This window comes from Nematostella vectensis, chromosome 5 (assembly GCF_932526225.1).
Source record: "Nematostella vectensis chromosome 5, jaNemVect1.1, whole genome shotgun sequence".
Lineage (NCBI taxonomy): Eukaryota > Metazoa > Cnidaria > Anthozoa > Actiniaria > Edwardsiidae > Nematostella > Nematostella vectensis.
Window position 1 is genome coordinate 8,656,606 of NC_064038.1, and position 22,760 is coordinate 8,679,365.

The 22,760-nt window shown below is 40.2% G+C and overlaps 3 protein-coding genes across 7 annotated transcripts; 2 read left to right on the top strand and 1 right to left on the bottom strand.

Moving 5' to 3' along the window:
* Nucleotides 1-1,306: 1,306 nt before the first annotated feature.
* LOC5519941 (alkaline ceramidase) lies at nt 1,307-5,336 on the top strand. Its single transcript, XM_001639764.3, has 5 exons — nt 1,307-1,569; nt 1,647-1,687; nt 2,882-3,100; nt 3,476-3,613; nt 3,816-5,336. Exons 1-5 carry the CDS (start codon nt 1,477-1,479, stop codon nt 4,129-4,131), a joined length of 807 nt encoding a protein of 268 aa, XP_001639814.1. The 5' UTR covers nt 1,307-1,476; the 3' UTR covers nt 4,132-5,336.
* Nucleotides 3,136-14,587, bottom strand: LOC5519940 (GPI ethanolamine phosphate transferase 3). Of its 5 annotated transcripts, none has more exons than XM_048727886.1 (8): nt 13,954-14,587; nt 11,287-11,644; nt 10,886-11,045; nt 7,987-9,796; nt 6,810-6,956; nt 6,220-6,431; nt 5,531-5,578; nt 3,136-3,662 (listed from the first exon to the last, which is right to left on the bottom strand). In XM_048727886.1, the coding sequence occupies exons 1-8, from the start codon at nt 14,396-14,398 to the stop codon at nt 3,567-3,569; spliced, it is 3,276 nt and encodes a 1,091-aa protein (XP_048583843.1). In that variant the 5' UTR covers nt 14,399-14,587; the 3' UTR covers nt 3,136-3,566. The 5 variants fall into 5 exon arrangements, 3 of the variants coding, with proteins under 3 accessions (XP_048583843.1, XP_048583842.1, XP_048583845.1); XR_007308124.1 differs by lacking the exon at nt 3,136-3,662 and adding an exon at nt 5,661-5,758 and having other exon boundaries at nt 5,436-5,578; XM_048727885.1 differs by lacking the exon at nt 3,136-3,662 and having other exon boundaries at nt 5,038-5,578; nt 13,954-14,586.
* A 208-nt stretch (nt 14,588-14,795) lies between these two features.
* LOC116603472 (m7GpppN-mRNA hydrolase) lies at nt 14,796-22,569 on the top strand. Its single transcript, XM_032364694.2, has 10 exons — nt 14,796-14,901; nt 14,976-15,127; nt 16,303-16,430; nt 17,204-17,302; nt 17,405-17,485; nt 17,644-17,715; nt 18,629-18,741; nt 18,812-18,878; nt 19,188-19,386; nt 20,259-22,569. The coding sequence occupies exons 1-10, from the start codon at nt 14,822-14,824 to the stop codon at nt 20,786-20,788; spliced, it is 1,521 nt and encodes a 506-aa protein (XP_032220585.1). The 5' UTR covers nt 14,796-14,821; the 3' UTR covers nt 20,789-22,569.
* The last annotated feature ends 191 nt before the right edge of the window (nt 22,570-22,760 follow it).

A 22,760-nucleotide genomic window follows, 5' to 3' on the forward strand; every position in this document is an offset into this window, starting at 1 on the left:
ACTAGGGGGACAGGGGAAGGGGTTTGCATATCAAGAACTACTAGTGGGAGAGGGGAAGGGGTTGGCATATCAAGAACTAAGAAATAAGTCGAACTGCCAAAGGGGATTCCACCGGGTCTTCGTAAATATTATAAATTATGACATGTAATCAGAAGAGAAAAACAGTGACTGTTACCATCTTAAGTCAATTGTCATCTTAAGTCATCTTAAGTCTCTGAAAATACCCCACCGAGGGAGCTTATCTTTCAGGTTCTTTTCAAACATCCCTCTGTAAGAGACCCGGCGAAACCCAACCCGACGAAAATTTCGGCCTACCCGACTAGCCTTTAGCCTCCCCGGCACCCGGTGAAATTTTTAAAATCAACCCGAACAGTTTCTTTCCTATCCGACGTTTAAGTTGAGTGACCGGCGGTAAAAAAAAAATAAGCTGACACGGTGGAAATTTTAAAACCCGTTGAGTTCCACAAAAAATCCGACGAAAATCTAGGTTTCACCGGGTCTGTGTCAAGAGGGGTGTCTGAAAATGAAAGATTAGCTTCCTCGGTGACAGACGCCCCAAAAACGACAACGTTTCTTCATATGCTGCATAAGGGGGTAGTTGCGCAGTAGTATGGATGAAACTTTACACAAATAGGGAAGCTAGGTTCATAAGAATGTGGGGATAAGTGAAAAATGTCGCTTTTGGTTTCCAACCTTTTCGTTGATTTCTTAATCATGTCGATCGCAAAATGCAAGTTATGGTAAAGATCGGCCGATTTATTAGCTTTTATTTGTGTTTGCTTTTGTGTGTTTGCTTAATATCTAATAGTACTGAACCTCCCCCCCCCCCCCCCCCCCCTCCCCGATTTGGGTAACAATTTTCAATATTCTGCAGCAAACTCTCATCTACAGCTGGATCGGACGTAAATCTGATTCCGCAACGTGATACATCGCAAGTGGCTAAACTAAAGCACTATATCAAGTTGTCTCCTGTAAAGCCAGATCCACAGTATTATACTGGAGCAAAAGACACATCAGATTTTAATAAATTACCACTCGGTAAAAAGTCCTGGCACGAGGACCAGGATGGTCAAAACACAGGTAGCCCGAAGGAAAGAGACAATGCTATAAAAATACTCGACTGATTCCGAAAACAAACAAAGAATCTTCTATTGTAGACTACATTCAAAACCCCCGCCGCTAGATACCCGCATCTCGTTTTATTTGCATAATTGAGGAGTCTTTGGTGCTCCGCTAAGTCTTTGGCTAAAACGTGCATTTACCGGTTCATTTCCTTCCACCACCTGTTCGAGATTTCCCATCAGGCAGCGAGAGCACGTGTCGCATGGTTTATTTAGATGTTTACCGGCTCGTGGAGTGTGAGAACTTCACGTTATCCATCGTGCTTTAAAACACACGATGACAATTCGCTTATGTAGCGAGTTGTAAATACGTTCAACCACCATGTGAAATAAGTCCCATAGTCAGGAGGCGAAAATGCTGGCTCATTTTCAGCGAGGGAGTTCAGAGGTTGATTGGTGTGAACTAAATTATGTTCACTCGAACAGTATTGCCGAATTTTTTAACACAGTGAGTTCAATGCTTGCATATTAGATTTTTAAGCGTTACACTAGTCTAATAACCTGTTTTTCTTTTTATTATTTCAGATCAGCAATGCGATATTTTTGGTTATTCCTCCTTTCCTTATGTGAGTATTAATTTTTTAAACTCGAAATATAGAGTTTATTTGCCATTTAATTAATACCGTGGCGAGACTGTTTGTTCGTCGGCTGGATTAATGAGAATGCTATGTCAATTTTCTTTCCCTTTAAACGTTTACCTTATTAAATGTATATGCTCTCTGTAACAACACTTTTTTCTACAAGGTCTTTCCCAATCTCGCTAAAATATTAATTTGTTATCCGCGGTAAATGCTCTATATGGTCTACAACGGGAATGCTAAATAAGCAACTATAAAAAAAAAGCTGAAGTGAAAATAACTTATGGCCGCTAGGTTATGTAACCCTCGGCTCGAGTGCTATTTAGCATAAAGATCGTTTGAAATATCTATTCCCCTTTTCATCCATGAGAGAATTACAATAAAAGCATCGAAGCTTGACAAACCACGCTTCTATTTACTTCTTTTTACGGCGCACAAAATTGCGAATGATAAAACGTTTCGCTTTCCAGTGATGGCTAAAGACTTTTGTCATTGTACAGGCTGGTACAGGGGGTATGGATCACGTTTCACGGACTGGGCCAAATGGCTTTTCACGTTTCACGGGGATCACGTTTCACGGGCGTCGAAATGGACGATTTCACGTTGCTCGTAGGGTGAAAAATGGCTAAATCTCGTTTCAATACCCTTTACCACCCTGAATGTATCGTCGATATATTTATTGTATTTTAAGTTACAATTTGGTATGAGTTATTACCGTTCATGTCAATCAAAACACAAGATTCTGCACTCATGGAGGGAGGGGAGGGGGGTATAAGTTATTACTACCGTTCATGTCAATCAAAACACAAGATTCTGCACTCATGGAGGGAGGGGGGTATAAGTTATTACTACCGTTCATGTCAGTCAAAACACAAGATTCTGCACTCATGGAGGGAGGGGGGGTATGAGTTATTACTACCGTTCATGTCAATCAAAACACAAGATTCTGCACTCATGGAGGGAGGGGGGTATAAGTTATTACTACCGTTCATGTCAATCAAAACACAAGATTCCGCACTCATGGAGGGAGGGGGGGGGGGTGCAGGTTTTTTTTCGCTTTCCCATGCATGACATTTTTACATTTTGGGTCTGCTAGTTATTCTTTCTACTAATCCTGCAACCCCCTTCCCTCATCAAATCTTTATTGCTCAACCATGCGACTCCCAAATTTGGCTTGCTTAGGTACTTGTTTCGTCCTTACGCCAATCGTATTGGGTACGGCATCAACGTCATCCTGCTGCTGATGGTGGTGATAGGACTATGCTCTGCGTATTTCCACGCCACGCTGAGCCTTGTGGGTCAACTGCTCGATGAGCTGGCCATCCTCTGGGTTCTCATGGCGGCGTTTGCTTTGTGGGCTCCTAGATGGCTCTTCCAGAACGGTCCATTTTATGGCAAACGGTACGAGCTTATGTACGGTTGGTGAACTTTACAAGTTGTGATAAAATGCTAGTTTTATTATCTTATTAATCAAAACTAACACTCAACCACAAGTTTTCAATCTAAATTGAGAGAGTATAAATTTTTGGAGCTCGCAAAAAAGCCTTACGAGCCAACGTTTTCTAGATTATTTATTGCTTTCAAATTCTAAACGGGCCGTAGCTAGAAAACTGTTTTCAGGGGTGCAAGCCTCAGGTATTTCTTTTATTTGCTTCGGGTGGAAACAATATTTTTTTCATATGTCTTTTGTAAAATTCCCTTTATGGTATCATAGATGCGGATCTTGTGTTCATTGTCCGCTGGCTACGCCTACCACTAACACTCTATCTCTCACAGGTGTCGACTGGCGTACATCATGGCCACTATCGGTGTAATGGGGACTATTCTCGGCTTCATTTATCCGGCCGCTAACGCCTTCGCTCTTATGCTACTGGGGATACCCTGGGCGGGACTGCTCTTCACAGAGGTCTTCAGGTGAAATTTCCGGCGAAGTTAGGGGTTGGCCTACCGGGTGTGCACTCTCCTAGGACGCAAAAAAAAATATCACTTTCGGCTTATTTGTAATAAAAAAGATGTTGCGTGGAACTAGATGGTTTTGAAGATGTTATTGGCTTTTGCAGGCCAACATAACACCATAAATGTTCTACCCAGACTAACGGGCTCCCTTTATCCGCAGGTACCCCAGTAAACAGGTCCGTCGCCTTGGTGTATTCTGTATCATTTGGTGGTTCACAGCCTTGGCGTGCTGGATAAATGACCGCATTTTCTGTGACATGTGGAAACAGCTGTCGTTCCCATACTTGCACTGTGGATGGCATATCTTCATCTTCATCGCGTCGTATATCGCGTGCGTGCTGTCGGCGTACATTTATGCGGCATCCGAATTCCCTCAGTATAAACCTTCGATTATGTACTGGCCGGGCCCGACATACCATTTCGCGGTCCCGTATGTTGCTGTTCACGAGAACACTGATAAGGACATACATCTTTGATATGAAATGTGCCAGCGGCGGTAAAGCATACGAGCACGCTCGAAATAGTCAAGCCAGCGGTGAGAGAACAAGCGCATGCTCGTGATAGTCAAGCCATTGGTGGGAGAGCACGCGCATGCTCGGAATAGTCAAGCCAGCGGTGGGAGAGCACGCGCATGCTTGGAATAGTCAAGCCAGCGGTGGGAGAACAAGCGCATGCTCGGAATAGTCAAGCCAGCGTTGGGAAAGCATACAAACACGGCCGGAATAGTCAAGCCAGCGGTGGGAAAGCATACGAGCACGCTCGGAATAGTCAAACCAGCGGTGGGAAAGCATACGAGCATGCTTGGAATAGTCAAGCCAGCGATGAGAGAACAAGCGCATGCTCGTGATAGTCAAGCCATTGGTGGGAGAGCACGCGCATGCTCGGAATAGCAAAGCCAGCGGTGGGAAAGCATACGAGCACGCTCGGAATAGTCAAACCAGCGGTGGGAAAGCATACGAGCATGCTCGGAATAGTCAAACCAGCGGTGAGAGAACAAGCGCATGCTCGGAATAGTCAAACCAGCAGTGGAGTTTTGATTACACGAAGCCCTAGGGCTTCCAAGCACCGTCGTAAGCCACAAGGGACAATCTTTTGTATCTCGAAGTATTTTGGACTTGATTCCGATTCGCCTGGCTGTGTCAAGGTCTCTCGCGTTAGAAACCCTCTAACCCTCTGACTTTTTCGAGCCATGAAAGACATGTACATAGGAGATGAATGCCCTAAAATGTTGAGCCACGTGTCTTCAAACATGCCTCTCTCAGCAATCTTGACGCTGCTTGCACAAGTTTGACACCGACCTATTTAATGACTAGCCTCTTATTGGCGCCCTTAATGAATACGGGCACATTACGAGCCCCAGAACACACTGCCAAATACGTATAAAAGATTTCTAAAAATTTAATGTTTGTGCCATAAAATCTCAAATAAAGTACAAATGACATAATTGAAAAATACTAAAATCGCATTACTTGTGCCACATTGGGGACTGACCGGTGAGCCAATCTCCCCTCCTCTTGCCATTCAATGTATTTAGATTTCTTATCTTTGACATTTGAAATCCGTAGCATTGTGCACAGACGTATTGACATCTAATAAAGATGTCCCAATATCTAGAATTTCAGATAATAATGTCACTAATGTCACCCGAAAAAGTAATCTTGAATAAAAGGAATGAAACGGACACGGTGAAAGACACGGAGCGTAAGGTTAGCTTAGTTTCTCTTGAGCTGCGCAGTACTGCGCTAGTTTACCGGCCCATACGTCTAGCACCACATCTACTCGTAGCAGAACCAGGTATGTGAAAACCAGGAATGGAATGGACACCAGGAAAGACGCGGACTCAAAGACGAAGCGCGGGGCGAATATTTTCCATACCATGAGGTGTCGACGATGAAGGGCAGCGGAGCACGCTGTCGCGAGGACCTGCGAGGGAGATAGAGCGTTATATTCACAGTCTAACTGTAGTCACAAATGTAAAAAAAAAGAATTATTGTAAATTCTTTACCAGTCAGCCGCCATTTTGTCATACTAGCAGCTATAGCGCGGGTAGAACAATCTACAATCGCATTGTCACCAGTTTACTTCCTGAGGGTTGACGGAAACCTCAAACGACAAGAGACAAACGATTCTATTACAGTCCGCGCTATTTAACAGGCCATCCGCTCTAAATTACCAGACACATCCTCAAAGAAAAATCATCGGAGATTGTTATGTAATTGACCAACACATCCTCAAAGAAAAATCATCGGAGATTGTTATGTAATTGACCAATGGTAAAATGGTGACATTGCCGCTTTTTAAAAGCATTTTAACAACTGAATTTGACGAAATGTATAACAGACTAACATGAAACAACCGGAAAGCACAGCCACCAACTTGGTTGTCAACGACTTTAAAGGGAAGCTTTTATACGCGCACATGCATCATATTGATTTGCTGGACTGAAGACATTGCTTTTCTATGGCAATACTGTAAGGGGGTGCACAGACATAGATGGCATGTCTTAAGGTGTAAGATTATGCATACCCCTAGCTAGGCGCCTGAGTGTATAGCATCAATTATACCTTAACTCCATTCAAGAAAGTGTAGCGCAGCAGAAGCGCAAACACCTGTTCCCTGAACAATTGTGGATAATCGCTGAGAGAGAACTCGCCCTTATCATTGGCGTCTGTTTTGGTCAGCAGTCTGCTCGTCAATTGTCGCCATAACAACAGAAGAGGCAAAGATACAGCGAAGAGCACATGAGACGCAAAGGTATTCAGGAAAATGAGCAGACCTGTGAACCAGACAAAAAATATTCCCTTAACATTGCACCATCCACCCTCATAAACTTCAACCTTACCACAACGAATGAATGAATGAATTTGGGAAGCTGAGCATATGTATAACATTGTCAAGTCAAAGGCATAGAAGGGGCATCATGCAGCCACAATATTGTCGAACCACAGAAAACAGCTTACATCAAAATTGTTGGTTTTAGTGATAGGAGCAAAATCGAAAAAAAAATAAAAGGAGAAAAACACTCGGAGTATATGATTCTCACAAGACCATACATTACCAGGTAATACAATGTTGTTAGCATATTGCTCCCAACTCCTTACATTACCTGGTAATACAATGTTGTTAGCATATTGCTCCCAACTCCTTACATTACCTGGTAATACAATGTTGCTCATATCACCAGGAAGTCCAACAAATGCTGCTTCAAATCGTATACCAGGGATAGTGGCCTGGTGTCCAGTCGAGTAGAAATACTGACTAGAGAGCAGGCTCCACACGGCCACACAATTCCAAGAAGGGCCTGGAACAATAACAAATTTCAATCATCATACAGCATATAAAATTTTGGGGTTTTTTTTTATATGAACATTTTCTTTGATTATTCAGTTTTTAAACAATCAACACTCTAATAATGGATACCTTTGGTAGAAGTGCCATATAAAATGGAGGATACTTGGAAATTGTTTTACAGAACTTGAGCGCGACCAAGAAAACCGTGAACACCGGGAATATGTATTAAACTTTTGTTCCGACCAATCACTCGCGAGATATTAAAACATTCAATTAGAAACACGTCTCAACAAGTCTCAGTGTCTGAATTCTCGCGTCTGATTCGTCAGAAGACAATAAACATTCCACACATATTTTTATGTGTTCACGGTTTCACTGGTTGCGCTGTAATTGGGTAGAGAGAAATATCAAAAATTCTAGTTTAAATCATTAAATTCGATAGATCCGACTTTGTTTTGAAAATCCAAAATTCTCATCATTTTAAAAAAACACAACTTAACCAGCATTACTTGATACTTTATAAATAGAAATGAACTGTAGGTTGGATTGAAATTCACCGCGATTCAAGAGGTTTTGAACACTACTGAGATGAGCATCTAGTTTGCATAGGCTTAAAGCCGCATTGTCACCAGTTTACTTCCGGTCGATTACGTAAAAATCTCCGATGATTTTTAACGGAAAACGCGAATATTTCAAAATATTGAAAGCAGTGTGTCTATTGGAAGTTTCTTTGAGGATATGATTGATAATTTAGAGCGGATGGCCTGTTTAATATCTCGGATTCTAATAGATTCTTTTGTTTTTTAACGGTTGAGGTTTCCGTCGGACCTCCGGAAGTAAACTGGAGACAATAGGCTTTAAAAGCCTATCAAACCAAACGTCATACAGGTTGAATTGGCAGGCTTTAAATATTATATGCATTGTGTTATGACATGACTTTTTTTCTACTGAGTTTGGAGATTTCTTGAAAAAAAAAAGCCTACATACTGTATGATTATAAAATGTAACTGATAGGAAGTCTGCTAACCGGTTATTATTACCAGGACTGAGTGGACCATGTGAGGTTTGGCTGAGTCCCGCAACGTAAGCATCAATTTCCAGGAACAATACCATCTGCCCCAGCATGAGTACAACAGAGCCTGCCATTCCATCGCCAAGCAAAAGTAACAGTGGCAATGCCAGGCAGCCAATCAGGATCAAAATAGGGGAGGAATAGACTGACCCCAGGCCATATACCAATGGGAGCTTGTCACTTAGTCCCGGCGCATTACTCCGCTCCACGCCTTGCCACCGTTGCTTGACCTCCTGATAAACAAGTTGTAGTGCTCTGGAATCAATCTCCCTAGAACCCAATTGACTGGCAAGGGGGCTCTTCAGCATGGTGTGACTGTCACGCAGTAAGGTGTAAACACAAAGTGGTTGCCATAGCAGCAGAGAGATTGTCAGAAGGCATAACCAGTATGCGAACTCTGGGAGGATTACCTGCTGCCATAACTGAAGATTAGGAAACATGTCACTGGTGGCAGCAGGAATTATTTGTAACACCCAGTGCACGCCTATAATAACAGCAGCTAAGGGAATGGCAAGCTTGATACACAGAACTGCAGGGGAGGTCCCATTCAAGTTGCCTTGGTAACGTAACCACAGGTGTATTGAGAGCGGTATAATGGCAAGGCAGAGCGAAGAGAGGATGAATCTCTCATTGAGGTTCACCCCTGTGCCTACCAAGGCACCCATGGGCTGCAAAAATGTTGAGGGCTGGCAGTTCTTTTGTTCCTCTCTGCAAGCTCTGAATACTGCATTCATCCTGCCACAACATACAAACAAAAGTGCAGCAGCAAGAATGATAAATGAGTTTGTGGTTAAAAATTGGATCACATTGAATTTCTTTGTGTCTTTCTTGTGTTTCTTGAGAGTTCCATTTGTTGCAGACTTAGGAACTGGCTTTGAAACAAATGCTTTAGGCTGAGCGATAGAAAATATCACATTGAATGCGACCATTGAGGAAGTCAGAAATGTCAGCCCAGAGTCTTCATAGACAATATAACTGTTTGAAAATACTCCAGCAACAAAGGCAAGAAATACCATAATCCCCATCAGATCTCTTAGGCTTGTCCCCACAAATAGTTTCTGAGTGGATTTTGCAGCTTTAAGTACGGCAGCTGATAAAAGAATGAACAAAGCTCCACCTAAAGCTACAACCACAATGTCTTTGGAGGACAAAGGTAAAAACAGAAAAGCACTTGTACCGAGTGTGACAAGAATTGGTGCAGCTCCTAACAACAAGTCTATGTGTCTTCGCAAGATGCCAGGATTCTGCAATGTGTTCCATATAAGATAAAGAGACAAGACTTGGGCTACTACTCCAACACTAATTGACACTAAGTCAAACTTTGCCCACAGACTCTCACAAAGTTTCCTCACTCCCGTTAAATACTCTACATGTTTCGTCTCCAATTCTGAGAGAACTTCAGGGTTGAAGTTTCTCCAATAATTCGTATCTTGGGCTTTGAAAGCCTCCACAAGCTTAAGGTAGCTGTTCTGGGCATCAAAGAACTGCTGTTTCAGAAATGCAAGTTTATCTTGGGGAATCTCTCCAGAAACTTGTTCATACTTCACTAAATATTGATTTACTTGGAGAGAATTCGCATAAAGCACTTCCAGCCTCTTAATTTGTGTTGACCACACTTGACGACTATTAACAGGCATATCTGTTGGCATGGTTACATGCCTATCAACCTGTGTGAAAAGGTCTGCTATTACTTTTCCAAGGTTTCCGAATGGCACAGGTATCCCAAGCATCAGGGATAGGGTGGGTACAAGGTCTACCTGAGCGATGGTGTTTTCTTCCTGCAATACAAAATAAAAACACATCTCTAAATTATATACTTCTTACATTCACTTTTTCTAGTGTTTATTGTTTCTAAAGTTTATTGTTTCTAAAGTGGACCCTCCTTTGAACTCCCAAAACGGCTCAAATGGGATAGAAAAAGACAGAGACTTCTTGTAAGACTTCAGCCTTTATTGTATACCAAAATCCACTACTAATTCTTTTATTTTTAATACTTTTCTATGCCCATTTATAAACTTTAGTATCGAAGCGGTTTTATACGAGAAGACCACTGAACTTGGGGCGAATGTGGTGTATATATTAGTGGCTTCAGACACACGTCTCATGATCTGATGTCCACTGGTATGTAGACCAAGAGTTGGCTCTTTGAGTTAATGCGAACTGTTCACAAAGCTTTTGCAAACATTGTTCGTGAAATCCATGAACAACATTTGCTAGGCTGTTCACAAACAAATCCAAACTAAGGGTCCGGCGGACAGGAATACATGATTCAGGGCTAGTTGATATTCACTTTGCGTCTCTCAACATGTTACAAGTTTTACTCAATAACTCCACGTAGTCAAGTTAGTGCTGGATTTATAATAAGTACTGTTAGGGAAGATTATTTTAGGAAGCTCTTTTTAACATTTAGAGATGCATGCTGAGGAAGCTAGGTATTGACAAGTTTTACTCAATAACTCCACGTAGTCAAGTTAGTGCTGGATTTATAATAAGTACTGTTAGGGAAGATTATTTTAGGAAGCTCTTTTTAACATTTAGAGATGCATGCTGAGGAAGCTAGGTATTGACAAGTTTTACTCAATAACTCCACGTAGTCAAGTTAGTGCTGGATTTATAATAAGTACTGTTAGGGAAGTTTATTTTAGGAAGCTCTTTTTAACATTTAGAGATGCATGCTGAGGAAGCTAGGTATTGACAAGTTTTACTCAATAACTCCACGTAGTCAAGTTAGTGCTGTATTTATAATAAGTACTGTTAGGGAAGTTTATTTTAGGAAGCTCTTTTTAACATTTAGAGATGCATGCTGAGGAAGCTAGGTATTGACAAAACTACAAATGTAACCAGGATAAAAACTTAAAGGTACATACCTTCAGGTCATGAGCTATATCAAGAGGTTTCTTGGAATATACAAATAAAGCGGCATCTAGTTCATCATCACTGTCACCTCCATGATCCCCTGTCCTTGTCATGCCATGGTCACCAAGCACAAACAACACACTTTCATCGTCCAGTTCTTCCATAACAGACCTAGAGAAACAATGGACAAACATTGAGGTTTGAGCACATATTGGAGAATTACAAGTTTTTCTTTTTAAGCAAGAAATCCAGCGCTCAAGCCTATATGATGGGAGATATAGATATGCCTTGAGACTTGTTGTTTTATTTACATTATTCAACTGAAGACAGGATGACACCATAACAGGGCATGCGGTAGCCCAACAACAGGTTCCCCAGGTTTTTCCCACCAAAATGACCCCAACTAACTTACCTAATAACTTTATCCATCTGCCTCAGCTTGTCTGCCATCGCCGCATGATAAGGACCATATCGATGACCGCAGTGATCAACACCAAGGAAATGACCAATCAAAACATCCCAATCCTTTTGCCGTAGCTCAGGAATAAGATGTTTTATTACTCCATTATCCACAGTATGAAGATCTTTCACATTAAATGAAGGAAATGGGTAAGACTTGTGGAATGCATCAGGAAATAAGTCTGTCCAAGTGTCATCACCCATGAATGTAATCTTTTTACCGTGTTCTACTAGTTTTCTGATAATGTTGTCCTCTTTAATGTCATAAGTGGCAAAGTTGCTTCCTGCATCTACAAAAGTTGGGAGGCTTCCTGGAAAAAAAATATCAAAAAAGTAAATGACTAAAATAAATCAGACATGACAGTACTTAAAGCTGCACCAATCCTGAAACACAGACACATAGTCAGGGTTTGCTGATTGTAAATGAAACATACACCTATTTCAATAGACATTGTCAGTGCAAATGGCGAATGGCAATTCACAGTTCTAAGACCAATCACTGCTTATCGGTATATTTTTTGTAAGAATAAAGATGATATGTAATATAAATGCAAAAATTATCAATATTTTTTTACATTCAATATAAATTTGATGAGTTCCATGTTATTTTTTTTATAGAAGATTTGCACTGACAACATATTTTGAAATAGGTATATATATTTTGGAAAAAAATGTGTAAAATATTTCTAAAGGCGCTGAAAAAGAGGGGGAGGGGAGGATTGATAGGTATATATATATGTTATTTCCCAGCTGGGAGGTCCGTACCGTGAAATACTGTGACCGAAGTCTTGAAAAAACTGACCGAGGCTGAAGGCTGAATTCAGTATTTTCAAGGCCGAGGTCACGGTATTTCACGATATCGACCGACCCTTAGCTGGGAAATTTATTTTTTTATTTTTTTCCTCAATAGAATTTCCAACTTTGTTTACCTAACGGGCTTATGGTTCTCGAGGCAAGGTTTCACTTCTGACTTTTGTCGATGTTCGTATTATGTTCACTCATGATCATTCAATAAACTCCATTTTGTATTTCCACACAACACTTTTAATCCTCCAGAAATACAGAACCTCCAAAGAAAACATTCTCTGGGTTTTGACCAACAATTTTGTAAAATAATTTAGTCCAAACTGATGTGTCGTTCTCAATTCGAATTGATCGCAGAAATGTTTTCTTTGGCTTTAAATCCTCCACAGACAATAAGATATATTCACTAAAGAACTTCTCTTGAATGTGGATACGTTAAGCTGGTTATGCAGGTAAATTCCTAGAGTGATTTGTCTATTTTCTTCGTATGAAGAGACAATTTGCTGCCTTTTTTTCCAAATAAACTTTCAGGAAACTTGAAATTGTTGCACGCGTTGCAAATGGCAGGAAATTGTCAAAACACAGGGAGTTGGAAGCAGATTTTCCGTAAAGTCAATGATTCTAGATAAAAGGACAAATAAAATGCTGTTTTAGTGTGAAGATCTATAACCTCTGGAATAGAAATCAAGTCATGTCAGATGGGCATTTTACAAATCAACTCACTATTTCAAGCCTTTGAGGTGAGCGGTCCTGTATCGCGGGGTCCGGATACCGGACCTCATGACAGCCAATCAGAGCACGTGATTTGATGGATACCAGACCCCGAAAAAAATAAATTTGTTTATTTAGCAGCATGAGAGCTGAATTACAGGCTAAGCACAATGAATACTTACTAATTTAAACAATACAAATATTTTACAGTGAGAAATTCAGAAATAAAACGTTTAGTATTGCGAGTCTTAAAGCCATGTGTTTGCAGGCGTCTTAACAATTAATAGTTTGTTATTTTCAAATCTTCTGCTATCTGCTACATAATAATGCAGACTTTTGGAATTATAATATTCCATGAAGGCTTTGCATGCAAGATGCCTACAGGTCTCTAAGGTCGGGAGGCCAGACAGTTGCAGTGCATCCTAATACTGGCTACCAGGCTTCAGAGATGTAACAAGGAATATCTGAAAACAGGCTCGTAGCCAGGATTTTGAGCGAGGTGGTTCATTTTTCCATTTCAGCGGACCAAATGTCTGGTATACCCCTCTCCTTGCCTTATTACATTAGGCAATCAATCTTGTATTTAAAATGTTATTAATAGGGTACTTTTTAACATATAGCAATAAAAATAAAGCTAATTATTATAAAAAGATTTTTATAGTCATTTTAAAGACATATTGATGTGCACGGTATACGTTTCTCCATCCAAACATTATATATTTTTGTTTGCTCTGAGCGGCCCTTCAAGCCGGGTGGGGGGGGGGGGGGGGGGGTTCGTCCGAACCCCCTGGCTACAGGCCTGGAAAATATAGCTAAAGCCTTTTCAATGAGTGATCAAATTAGTGAGCAGTAAACAGTAACTATATCTTCTACAGGAAGACCACATTTCTTTAGCTTGTTTAATGCATAAACACAACAGTTAGCTTCCTTGATAACATGTTTGCAGTCGACCCCCTATGACAGGTCCTCTGAAATGTTAACACCAAGAAGCTTAAAGGACTTGACATGTTCAATGAGGGCACCACTGGTGGCAATTAAGGGATGTTCTTATACAAAAACAATATAAGTATCTGAGGGCCCTATATCCCACTAATACTTAACTTACCAGTCGTTAACCCTTTTAACCTTTGCATTGTAGTAGTAGGTGGGTCAGCTTTAAACCTGTAGAGCCATGCCCTGTTTGGTTCACTCTTTAAGACCTTGTGAATAGAGGTTAGCTTATTCTGATAAGACAGTGTCTTGTTTTCTTCGACGTTATCCTCAAAATGAACAAAGTCATATCGAAGCGCGTCAATGACTAGAATGACAGCTTTCTTGTACCGTGCCCGGACCCAACAACCATGAGGAGGAGGGGACATCTGGTTCGGGTCTCTTTCGGTCGTGAAATGGTCCCAATTCGTCAGGCTCCCATTGAATGAAGCCTCGCAGGATGTTTTTTCGTCAATAACGATCCGTTTCAGAAGAAATCCTCGCGCGAACAGAAGCACACTCGCTACAAATAGTGCAGATAGACACGTGAACAGAAAAACCAACTTGACGCCGTAGCCCATACCTTAAATCTTGCTAAACGATACTTGAAAATACGCCAGGGACGAAAATTCAATGCTCTATCTCATGAACGAGTTCCTTAAAATACAAGGGTAGCTATTGCTCTCGAGTATTCAATAAAATACAAAGCTTGAAATACAAAACTCAAGGCGTCCGCCATTTTTTTTAAGAGAGAAGGCGCGGATGCTATAAAGGAAAAGGTCTACCACAGCCAACCCACAAAATAACGCTTATTCAAGTTTACTACTTTTTCAGTTTCAGAATATTAAGACGTTTTCGTCCGCCTTTTAATATTTTCTTTGAGTTCAAGTTATCATATTTGTCAAATTTTATTTTTCTCATTTTTGGTAAATTAATTTTTTGGGTCATTTCTAACCGTCACTACTTGGGATACCTGTGGTTCTGTTTCACTTTCGGTTTTCAAGATGGCGTCCGAATCTGACTGTGATTCTCCGTGTGTATTCCCTCGCTCCATCCCCGGCACTGTGCTAGACGATTTATGCAGGTGATACCTATGCATAAAGCAGCTTTTATTCTACCTTTATATGATTTATTAAGCCTTTTTGTTTTGCTTTTTAGTCGATTTTTAATTAATATCCCGGACGAGGAGAGGAAAGACGTGGTCAGACTGTGCTTTCAAGTCGAAACCGCGCATTGGTTTTATCTCGATTTTTACCGGCAAGAACGACCGGAGTTACCCGCTTGTGGACTCAAGGAGTTTACAAAGATTAATATCCTTTTCCAAACAAACTATTTCATGTTGTGATCGCACTTTTATAACGTGGAACTTCCCCATTAGATGAGCGGTAATGATCAACCAGGGCTGGTAACCTTCTATGCTGTTTTCTGGTGTTGCAGAGCACCATAAATGCTAATCTGCTGTCACGTATTTACTTGTTTAATTGAAATGATGTGTCCATATTCAGTTGTTCATATATGTGATAGAAGAAAGATTATGTTTTAGACGCATGTTTAGTAAAAATACGGCTTCATTTGGCTTCATACTCGTTAGACAACAGACTATTCAGCTCACTACATGGACCAGAACTAGACTAACAAAATTCTGTTGTTTCTGTTGTTTGAGGCAATGAAAATGTTTGATTGCCTCAAATTGACTAAAAAGACAAGTGCAGTTCAATAATCTGTTTGTGACTACATAAGGTACTCATGCCTATTATTGGCCACTTCGTATTATGGGCCACCTGAAAATAATGTCAAACATTTCATAAACTATGAAGAACAAGCCAAAAATGACACATCGATTCGAAGTAACAACGTCCGTGAAACATTTTTTTCAAAGCTTTTTACGATTGTTTATTATTTTGCTTAGCTAGGACAATTTATTCATAGGCACCGTAAAATAACGCACGAAAAATTGTCTTTGAGTTGAAAATGCGAGGACGAAAAGAAGCCGTAAAATTCTCCAACATTTACCGATCGCGATAAAAATCGCTCAGCAAATATGCCATTCTGTTGTTGATGTCCCAGGGTGCTTTCTGGCCTTTGTTTCAGCCTCGGTTTCCTGTGATCTGTCATTGTTTGAGCTTCGGTCACATGTCCTATTATCGGCCACTCGAACGATTCAAAACAAATTTGAGCGATTTGCTAGTTTTGCCGTGCAGTGTGACACGCGCTCGTAATGTTTTCACTCTCTTAGTACAGGGCCAAATGATGCTTAAATTGATGCATAGTATGGTAGACATGTTAAGCAGTTAACTTTCTGACTAGTTGACACAATGGTTTGATTCGATCAAGGATTTTTTTAAATACTGGATACAATTCAACAATCAACCAGATTCTCATTTCTCACAAAACAAAGCTCTTTTTGATAAATGCAAATGCTTGTTGAATTCAAAGAATGTACATAAATCCAAGTTTTACTGTTAATCTCCTTGACACTTAACACTTTTTAACAAATTCCCATTTCTCAATAAGACAGACCAACATGTTGATGAGATATTTGATAACTGGCAAAAGTACAAGTTTAGTGTCCCTGTTTATGGGGCCATAATACTGAATGAGGCATTGGATAAGGTACTGTTCGTTCTGGGGGTATTTTGGGTTAAAAGGGTAGGGGTGACAATCAGAAAGCAAAAAAGTACCTCAAAAGACATTTAACAATCCTTAAAAACTACTAGTAAGCTTAAGAATTACCCTTGAAAATACCCATGAAACACATCACCTTTTTAAGGTTTGACAATTACAAAAAATACCTGTAGTTTGTCTTGACAAGAATTTGTTCAGGCAAAAAAATACCAACCACTAATTTCAATGAAGGGTCACCCCTACCATTTGGCCCCCCTCTGGCTTATTATATTAGAATTCATGCAGGTCTCACTAAGATATGAGAATGCTGATATAATTTAAATTGGTGTCTTTCTGGATTCTACATTATATTTGTTAGTTGTTGTTTTTTTACGAAATATAGAATATTTTATCTTTAATATTTATTCATTGTTGTTGAATTTATTGTTTTGTGACCTCCGAGAATATAATATATATCCATTATTGCTGAATTTATTGTTTTGTGACCTCCGAGAATTCAAATCGATTTCTTGTCTGGGAAGAGCGCATTGTCAATCATACAACCGTGATCAATCAATACTCTTGCTGTGTGCAGTCAAATGGTTTATGACAGAACAGTCTAAACATTAAAGTTATCTATTGGCTTAGACATTGATAGACTACTAACTATTCCCAAACAAGATAAGTCCCCTATTTTGGATTTGGTCACAAAACCTCTAATTTGGCTATAAAGGTAACAATATTATCCACACAACATGACTAAAAGCTGTTGTTTTGTCTAGTGTCTGCTGGTTCAACCTTTTATGTCTCGTACCAGCTGGGGCTTCCCAAAAGGCAAAGTCAACAAAGATGAGAATGAGTTTGATTGTGCCATCAGAGAGGTATGCTACTAAACTAATAAATATTTCTTCCTCTGTCTTGTAATAAATGTGTGAGGTGTATTAAATCCTCTGTTGTATGTGTCATCTATCTGTCACCTGTAGGTACTGGAAGAGACTGGGTTTGACATCACGGCTTATGCAAGTCCAGATCAATTTTTAGAACACAGTATCCATGATCACCTGGTAGGGGAAACATTATTATTAATTATTGTCCTTGTTATAATTTTTGTTTATTATACTACTCTACTTCTCTGTCATGTATTTAATCTTTAACTATTTACTGATTTACTTCAGAGTTACCTTAGTAGTTTTACTAAGATGGACTGTACCATGTTTTGTAGGTCCGACTCTACATTGTTCCTGGAGTCCCTGAGAACACTCACTTCCAGACACAAACAAAATGTGAGATTAAGGTACTATGGAGCTGTATTCTATACTTAACATCTACATATATATATATATATATATATATATATATATATATATATATATATATATATATATATATATATATATATATATATATATATGTATATATATATATATATCTTGGTTTGTAGGAAAAAAACACGCGAACTACCGTTTCATCTCTACAAGCCTGTTTCGTGGTTGCCCACTCATCAGGAGATTTATTCTCTCTCCTCCTGATCTCCTGGGAGTGCCCACTCATCAGGAGATTTATTCTTTCTCCTCCTGATCTCCTGATGAGTGGGCAACCACGAAACAGGCTTGTAGAGATGAAACGGTAGTTCGCGTGTTTTTTTTCCTACAAACCAATATATATATATAATATATATATATATATATATATATATATATATATATTACTTGTGTATCACATTTATTATTGTGGTGAACTCAGAGGTGTACAGTAGCCAAGCCAAGCAGTGTTAGGGTGCGTGTACTGTATGACAACTCTCGATTCCGCAGTCATCAATACCCCAGACAAAGATTCAGCATTTTTTGTTCAAATAAGAACAAAAAATGCTGAATCTTTTAAATACTGTAAAAGGTTGTTTTAGGGCTCCTTATGCCCTAAAACAACCTTTTACAGTATTTAAGACATATCCCTTTTTTAATTTGTGTGTCCTGGTAACCTTCCATCTGTTACTATGTAAAGCAGTGAAGATTAATCTTATACATATCTTATAAACATGTTATCCAAGGTTTGTGGCTGATCATCTATTTTTTGGCACTCCCTGCTTACACCCATAATGCCTTAAAACTTTCATTTACAGTTGATTTTTTTGGTTTAGAAATTATGCTTCTTTGTTATCTTTACTATATCTTTTACTACCTGAATCATTTATGATTTTATACTTACAGGGTATCCAGTGGTTTGTGGTTGATTATCTCCCCACCAACAAGAGGGATCAAGTGTGTAAAGACAATCTTGGCCTCAACCCAAACTGCTTCTACATGGTGTACCCTTTTGTTAAGTAAGACAGCTTCCTAAAAGCAAAGTTTGATGAAGACTGCTCTTTATAAGTATTTTGTTCCTTCAAATAGAGGTCTACGTCGATGGATATCGAAGCAAGGAAAATTTGGACGATCTGAAAAACATAGTGAAGCTGTGGTAATATTTCCTTCTTCATCTTGTATTTGCATTTACTCAATGCTAAAATGAAACTAAACGAGCTTATAGACTGTATTAAGTGCTCCAGGCTTTCACCACTGGACCCGTGTTGGCATTTACCAGCTCGTTATCTCCAGGGCTTTGGAAGTGCTGCTCCAGTTCTTTCATTTATTTGATTTCTTGATTGAATTGAGGTTGAATTGAAGTGCATGATAGTTCTGTGACTACTATATGTAAAGTATCAAAATCACAAATCCTTACTCTAGATACCTTTCTCTCTAAATACTATGTCCATGTCATCTTTGTTAGGAGATGTCAAGCCCTGCTGAACAGCAGCTTCAGAAATTGTTAGAGAAAGAAGAAGCTCGACTGGAACAAGACAGAAAAAAGGCAGCTTTGGAGAAGCGACGGAAACAACAGCAGGAGAAATTCCAACTTCAGCACCAACTAAACCACCCTCTACGACAACACCATCATGCCCATCGACAACAACTAAAGGAGGCAAGAGGTGAGGATGTATGGGGGACGGGAAAGGAAGAAAAGGTCATATAGGGCTAGAAATCACCACGTCATTAATAGGAACTAAAGGAGGCAAGAGGTGAGGATTTATGGGAGACGGGAAAGGAAAAAAAGGTCATATAGGGCTAGAAATCACCTTGTTATAGGAACTAAAGGAGTGAAGAGGTCGAAAAGGGGAGGGGGTAGGATAGAGGATGAAGGAGGTAATCAGTTTAACAACAACATCAGAAGTAGGCAAGAGGTGAAGAGGGGGGGGCACCATATCCATAGACAACAACTAAAAGAGACAAGGGATAATTGGAAAGAGTTGAAGTTGAAAGCGCCTGGTCACCAAGTAAATCAGTAGCAACCAAAGGAGGTATGAGATGAAGATGGAGGGAGATGAAGGAGGGCTAGAGCAAAATGTAATAGGGCTTAATGGGTGGCATATTTAGGAAGTAAATACTGACTAGAAAGGCGCCAAGACATTAAATGAATACAAGAAACGAGAGGTACAATATAAGTACGAACTTTGAGATAATGTAATTTAATCAATGGAATAAGACAAGACAAGGGCAATTCCCTTTATTTACTTAGAGCAAACATATTTAAACCGCATTGTCACCAGTTTACTTCCGGTCGATTACGTAACAATATCCGATGATTTTTAACGGAAAATGCGAAAAATATTTCAAAATATTGAAAGCAGTGTGTCTATAGAAGTCTCTTTTAGGATGTAATTGATAATTTAGAGCGGATGGCCTGTTAAATATCTCGGATTTTAATAGATTCTTTTGTCTTTTAACGGTTGAGGTTTCCGTCGGACCTCTGGAAGTAAACTGGTGACAATGCAGCTTTAAGACGTTATATTTGACTCGGCAGGTTACCAACCACGTGACAACCGTTCACCAGTCGAACACGAGCAGTCCCAAACACCGGTGAGGATCCTCCAACGCGCAAATACCGAGCAAAGCGTCACGCAATCCCGTGATCAGATAGCCAACCGTGACAAGCGCCCCGTCACGCCACCTCAGTCGGAACCGCGTGACCAGCAGACCCCCAGCCCTTTGATGCGGCTTTTCACGGGGAAATTAGAACCCATGAGCCCAGAGCAGATGTCGCGGTTACCCTTTGCGCCGATCGACCGAGCCCCCGTGAGCTCCTTTTATGGCAGTGTCACGCAACCTGGCGTGATCTATTCGAGTCACATAAGCGACCATCGCCGAGTGAGCTCTCCGCGGGGCGGTAAACCGGAAATGGACCCTATTATGAAGCTTCGACTGTTGACGTCACAGGAACCGAAAGAGCCGTCTCAAATCAAGGACACTCCTGTGTCCAGATTCCATTTTACCGCTTCTGCTTTTACAGATTTTAAGTTCGATAGGGAGGCTATCCTAATGACGTTACCATGACGACGGTTTTAGATAGAAGCAAGAACGTGTTTTACCGTAGGCGTTGATCCGATAAACAAGATACATAACACGTAGCGACGGCGGGCTGTCTGGACGAGCAGTTCTTATCAGACTCTTTTTTTAGTAGATCTAGAAAGACTACAGACAAGTTGTAGAGAACTAGATGGTCTGCGTAGGCGTGGTGTAGACAAGCTATAAATCAACACAAGCTTGAAAAAGTAAGTTGGACTCCTCTGTGAAATAGAGTAGTTGCGCTGACGTGTTGACGTTACTTCTTTTTTGGAGATAAAGCAACTACTACGTAAGCGCAACTGTTTCACAGAGGCGTCCAACATACTTCACCTTGTGTTGGTTTATAGCTTGTCTTTTTTTTTTTTTTTTTATTTACTCGCGTTGACCAGCTTTCTTTTCGCAACACTAAAAGACTATAAGTCGTATTGACGTTTGAACTTATCTAGCCTGCTGCCGGCTTTCCGGAGATTCGGGATTCCTGTGGCGAGGGAAAAGGTCCACAGGAATCCCGAATCACAGGAATCCGTAATCAATGCAAATACATGCAAACGAATCTTCATTTGTACGCATTTGCATTGAATACGGCTAATGGATAATAACGTTTGAACTTAGCCTTAGACTCCAAATTTTAAGTAGGTTGGCTCATTCTTTGTGTAGAAGAGGGGGACTTACGCTGCATTCACACCAAACCATGTTTAGTTAAACAAGTCTTTTCTTTATTGATAACTTGCCAAGTTTTTCATGGTATTGAATTCTTACCAGCTCAATGATCCCTTAGTTTTGTTCTTGGTTCTGTCTGGGAGATTGAGATTTAAACCAGTTTAATTAAACCACCTTTAAACTGGTTTAAGTGCTGGTGTGAATGCGGTATTTAAAATAGAGAAAAGGGGCTTTCCAAGATATCGTTTCCCCTTTTATACACAAGGCATTTTTGGACCCAACATGAAGCTATACGAATACGTATATTTCTACATTAGACTAACAATGATGTTCTTGGAGTTTGGTTACTTCATATGCACACCAAAAGCATCTCCCGTCAACAATTATCGAGATTGAACACGCAATAGAAAAGACAGGGTCGAGGTGTATGCGTGTGTCCAATTATATGCCAAGGACTTACTTCCCTTCCTCTTTAATCCTCTCCTCTCTTAAGCGAAACCGAATGTCTCCCCTTATTAGAGGCATTAGAACATAACCGCAGATACTTCGAAACGCCCATATGACCTCGTTATCAAAACGATAGTGATATCGGAAAGCCATAGGCTTACTCTGGATTTACATTACACCGGGTCTTATTCGGACTGCTATATAAGACGCACTGTGCTGCCACGCAGTTTACATGGATGAGAAAGTGTTAGTATTTGAATGCCCCTTTTGGTTATGCGGCAAGTACAGACACTGGAGATGGACTCTGGCCTTCTTCAGCGGTTCTTTAACGTCTCACAATAACAGGTTTGTTAGCTAGGTTTTGGCGAGACGGGACCGCCATTTAACGTAGTCATCCGAGCCACGAGGGGTACACAGTCACCAATGTAGAGAGCCAGGTTTTTGCACCTCTGGAAAAATTCCATGTTCGTACCCTGGTCCTCTTGCTTGAGAAGCGAAGCCCGTGCCACTAAGCTATCGCACCACTATAGCATGCGTACAGCCGGGAATAGTTCCGTTATTAATATGAACTATTTCCGACTGCACGCAGTCTACACCTCCAAAGTTTCAACATAGTATCACCAAAGTGTCAACATAATAAATATATACAATTGCAACCAAAACGAGAAACACAATCGCATTTTGTGTCTTTTTCTTTTTCCCTTGTGTTAGAATCCTTGAAGTATTTAGAATGTATAAGCCAACGCACTTTGGTTAATTACCGGAGATTCTATTGCATAGTCCCTCATACTCAGGAGGACACAGAATTGTGTCTGTATACTTAAAAAAAATAGTCACAGTTAAATACAGTCGT

Excerpts from the sequence above, each read along its gene's own strand:
- LOC116603472 (XM_032364694.2), top strand. The coding sequence starts at position 14,822 with ATGGCGTCCGAATCTGACTGTGATTCTCCGTGTGTATTCCCTCGCTCC. Across the intron at positions 15,128-16,302 it reads CAAGGAGTTTACAAAGATTA|TTTTTAACAAATTCCCATTT; the intron begins ATATCCTTTTCC and ends GACACTTAACAC. Across the intron at positions 18,742-18,811 it reads ATGGTGTACCCTTTTGTTAA|AGGTCTACGTCGATGGATAT; the intron begins GTAAGACAGCTT and ends TCCTTCAAATAG.
- LOC5519940 (XM_048727885.1), bottom strand. The coding sequence starts at position 14,398 with ATGGGCTACGGCGTCAAGTTGGTTTTTCTGTTCACGTGTCTATCTGCA. Across the intron at positions 11,645-13,953 it reads GTTAAAAGGGTTAACGACTG|GAAGCCTCCCAACTTTTGTA; the intron begins GTAAGTTAAGTA and ends TTTTTTTTCCAG. Across the intron at positions 6,957-7,986 it reads ACATGGTCCACTCAGTCCTG|GCCCTTCTTGGAATTGTGTG; the intron begins GTAATAATAACC and ends TTATTGTTCCAG.
- LOC5519941 (XM_001639764.3), top strand. The coding sequence starts at position 1,477 with ATGCTGGCTCATTTTCAGCGAGGGAGTTCAGAGGTTGATTGGTGTGAA. Across the intron at positions 1,688-2,881 it reads GTTATTCCTCCTTTCCTTAT|GTACTTGTTTCGTCCTTACG; the intron begins GTGAGTATTAAT and ends TGGCTTGCTTAG. Across the intron at positions 3,614-3,815 it reads CTCTTCACAGAGGTCTTCAG|GTACCCCAGTAAACAGGTCC; the intron begins GTGAAATTTCCG and ends CTTTATCCGCAG.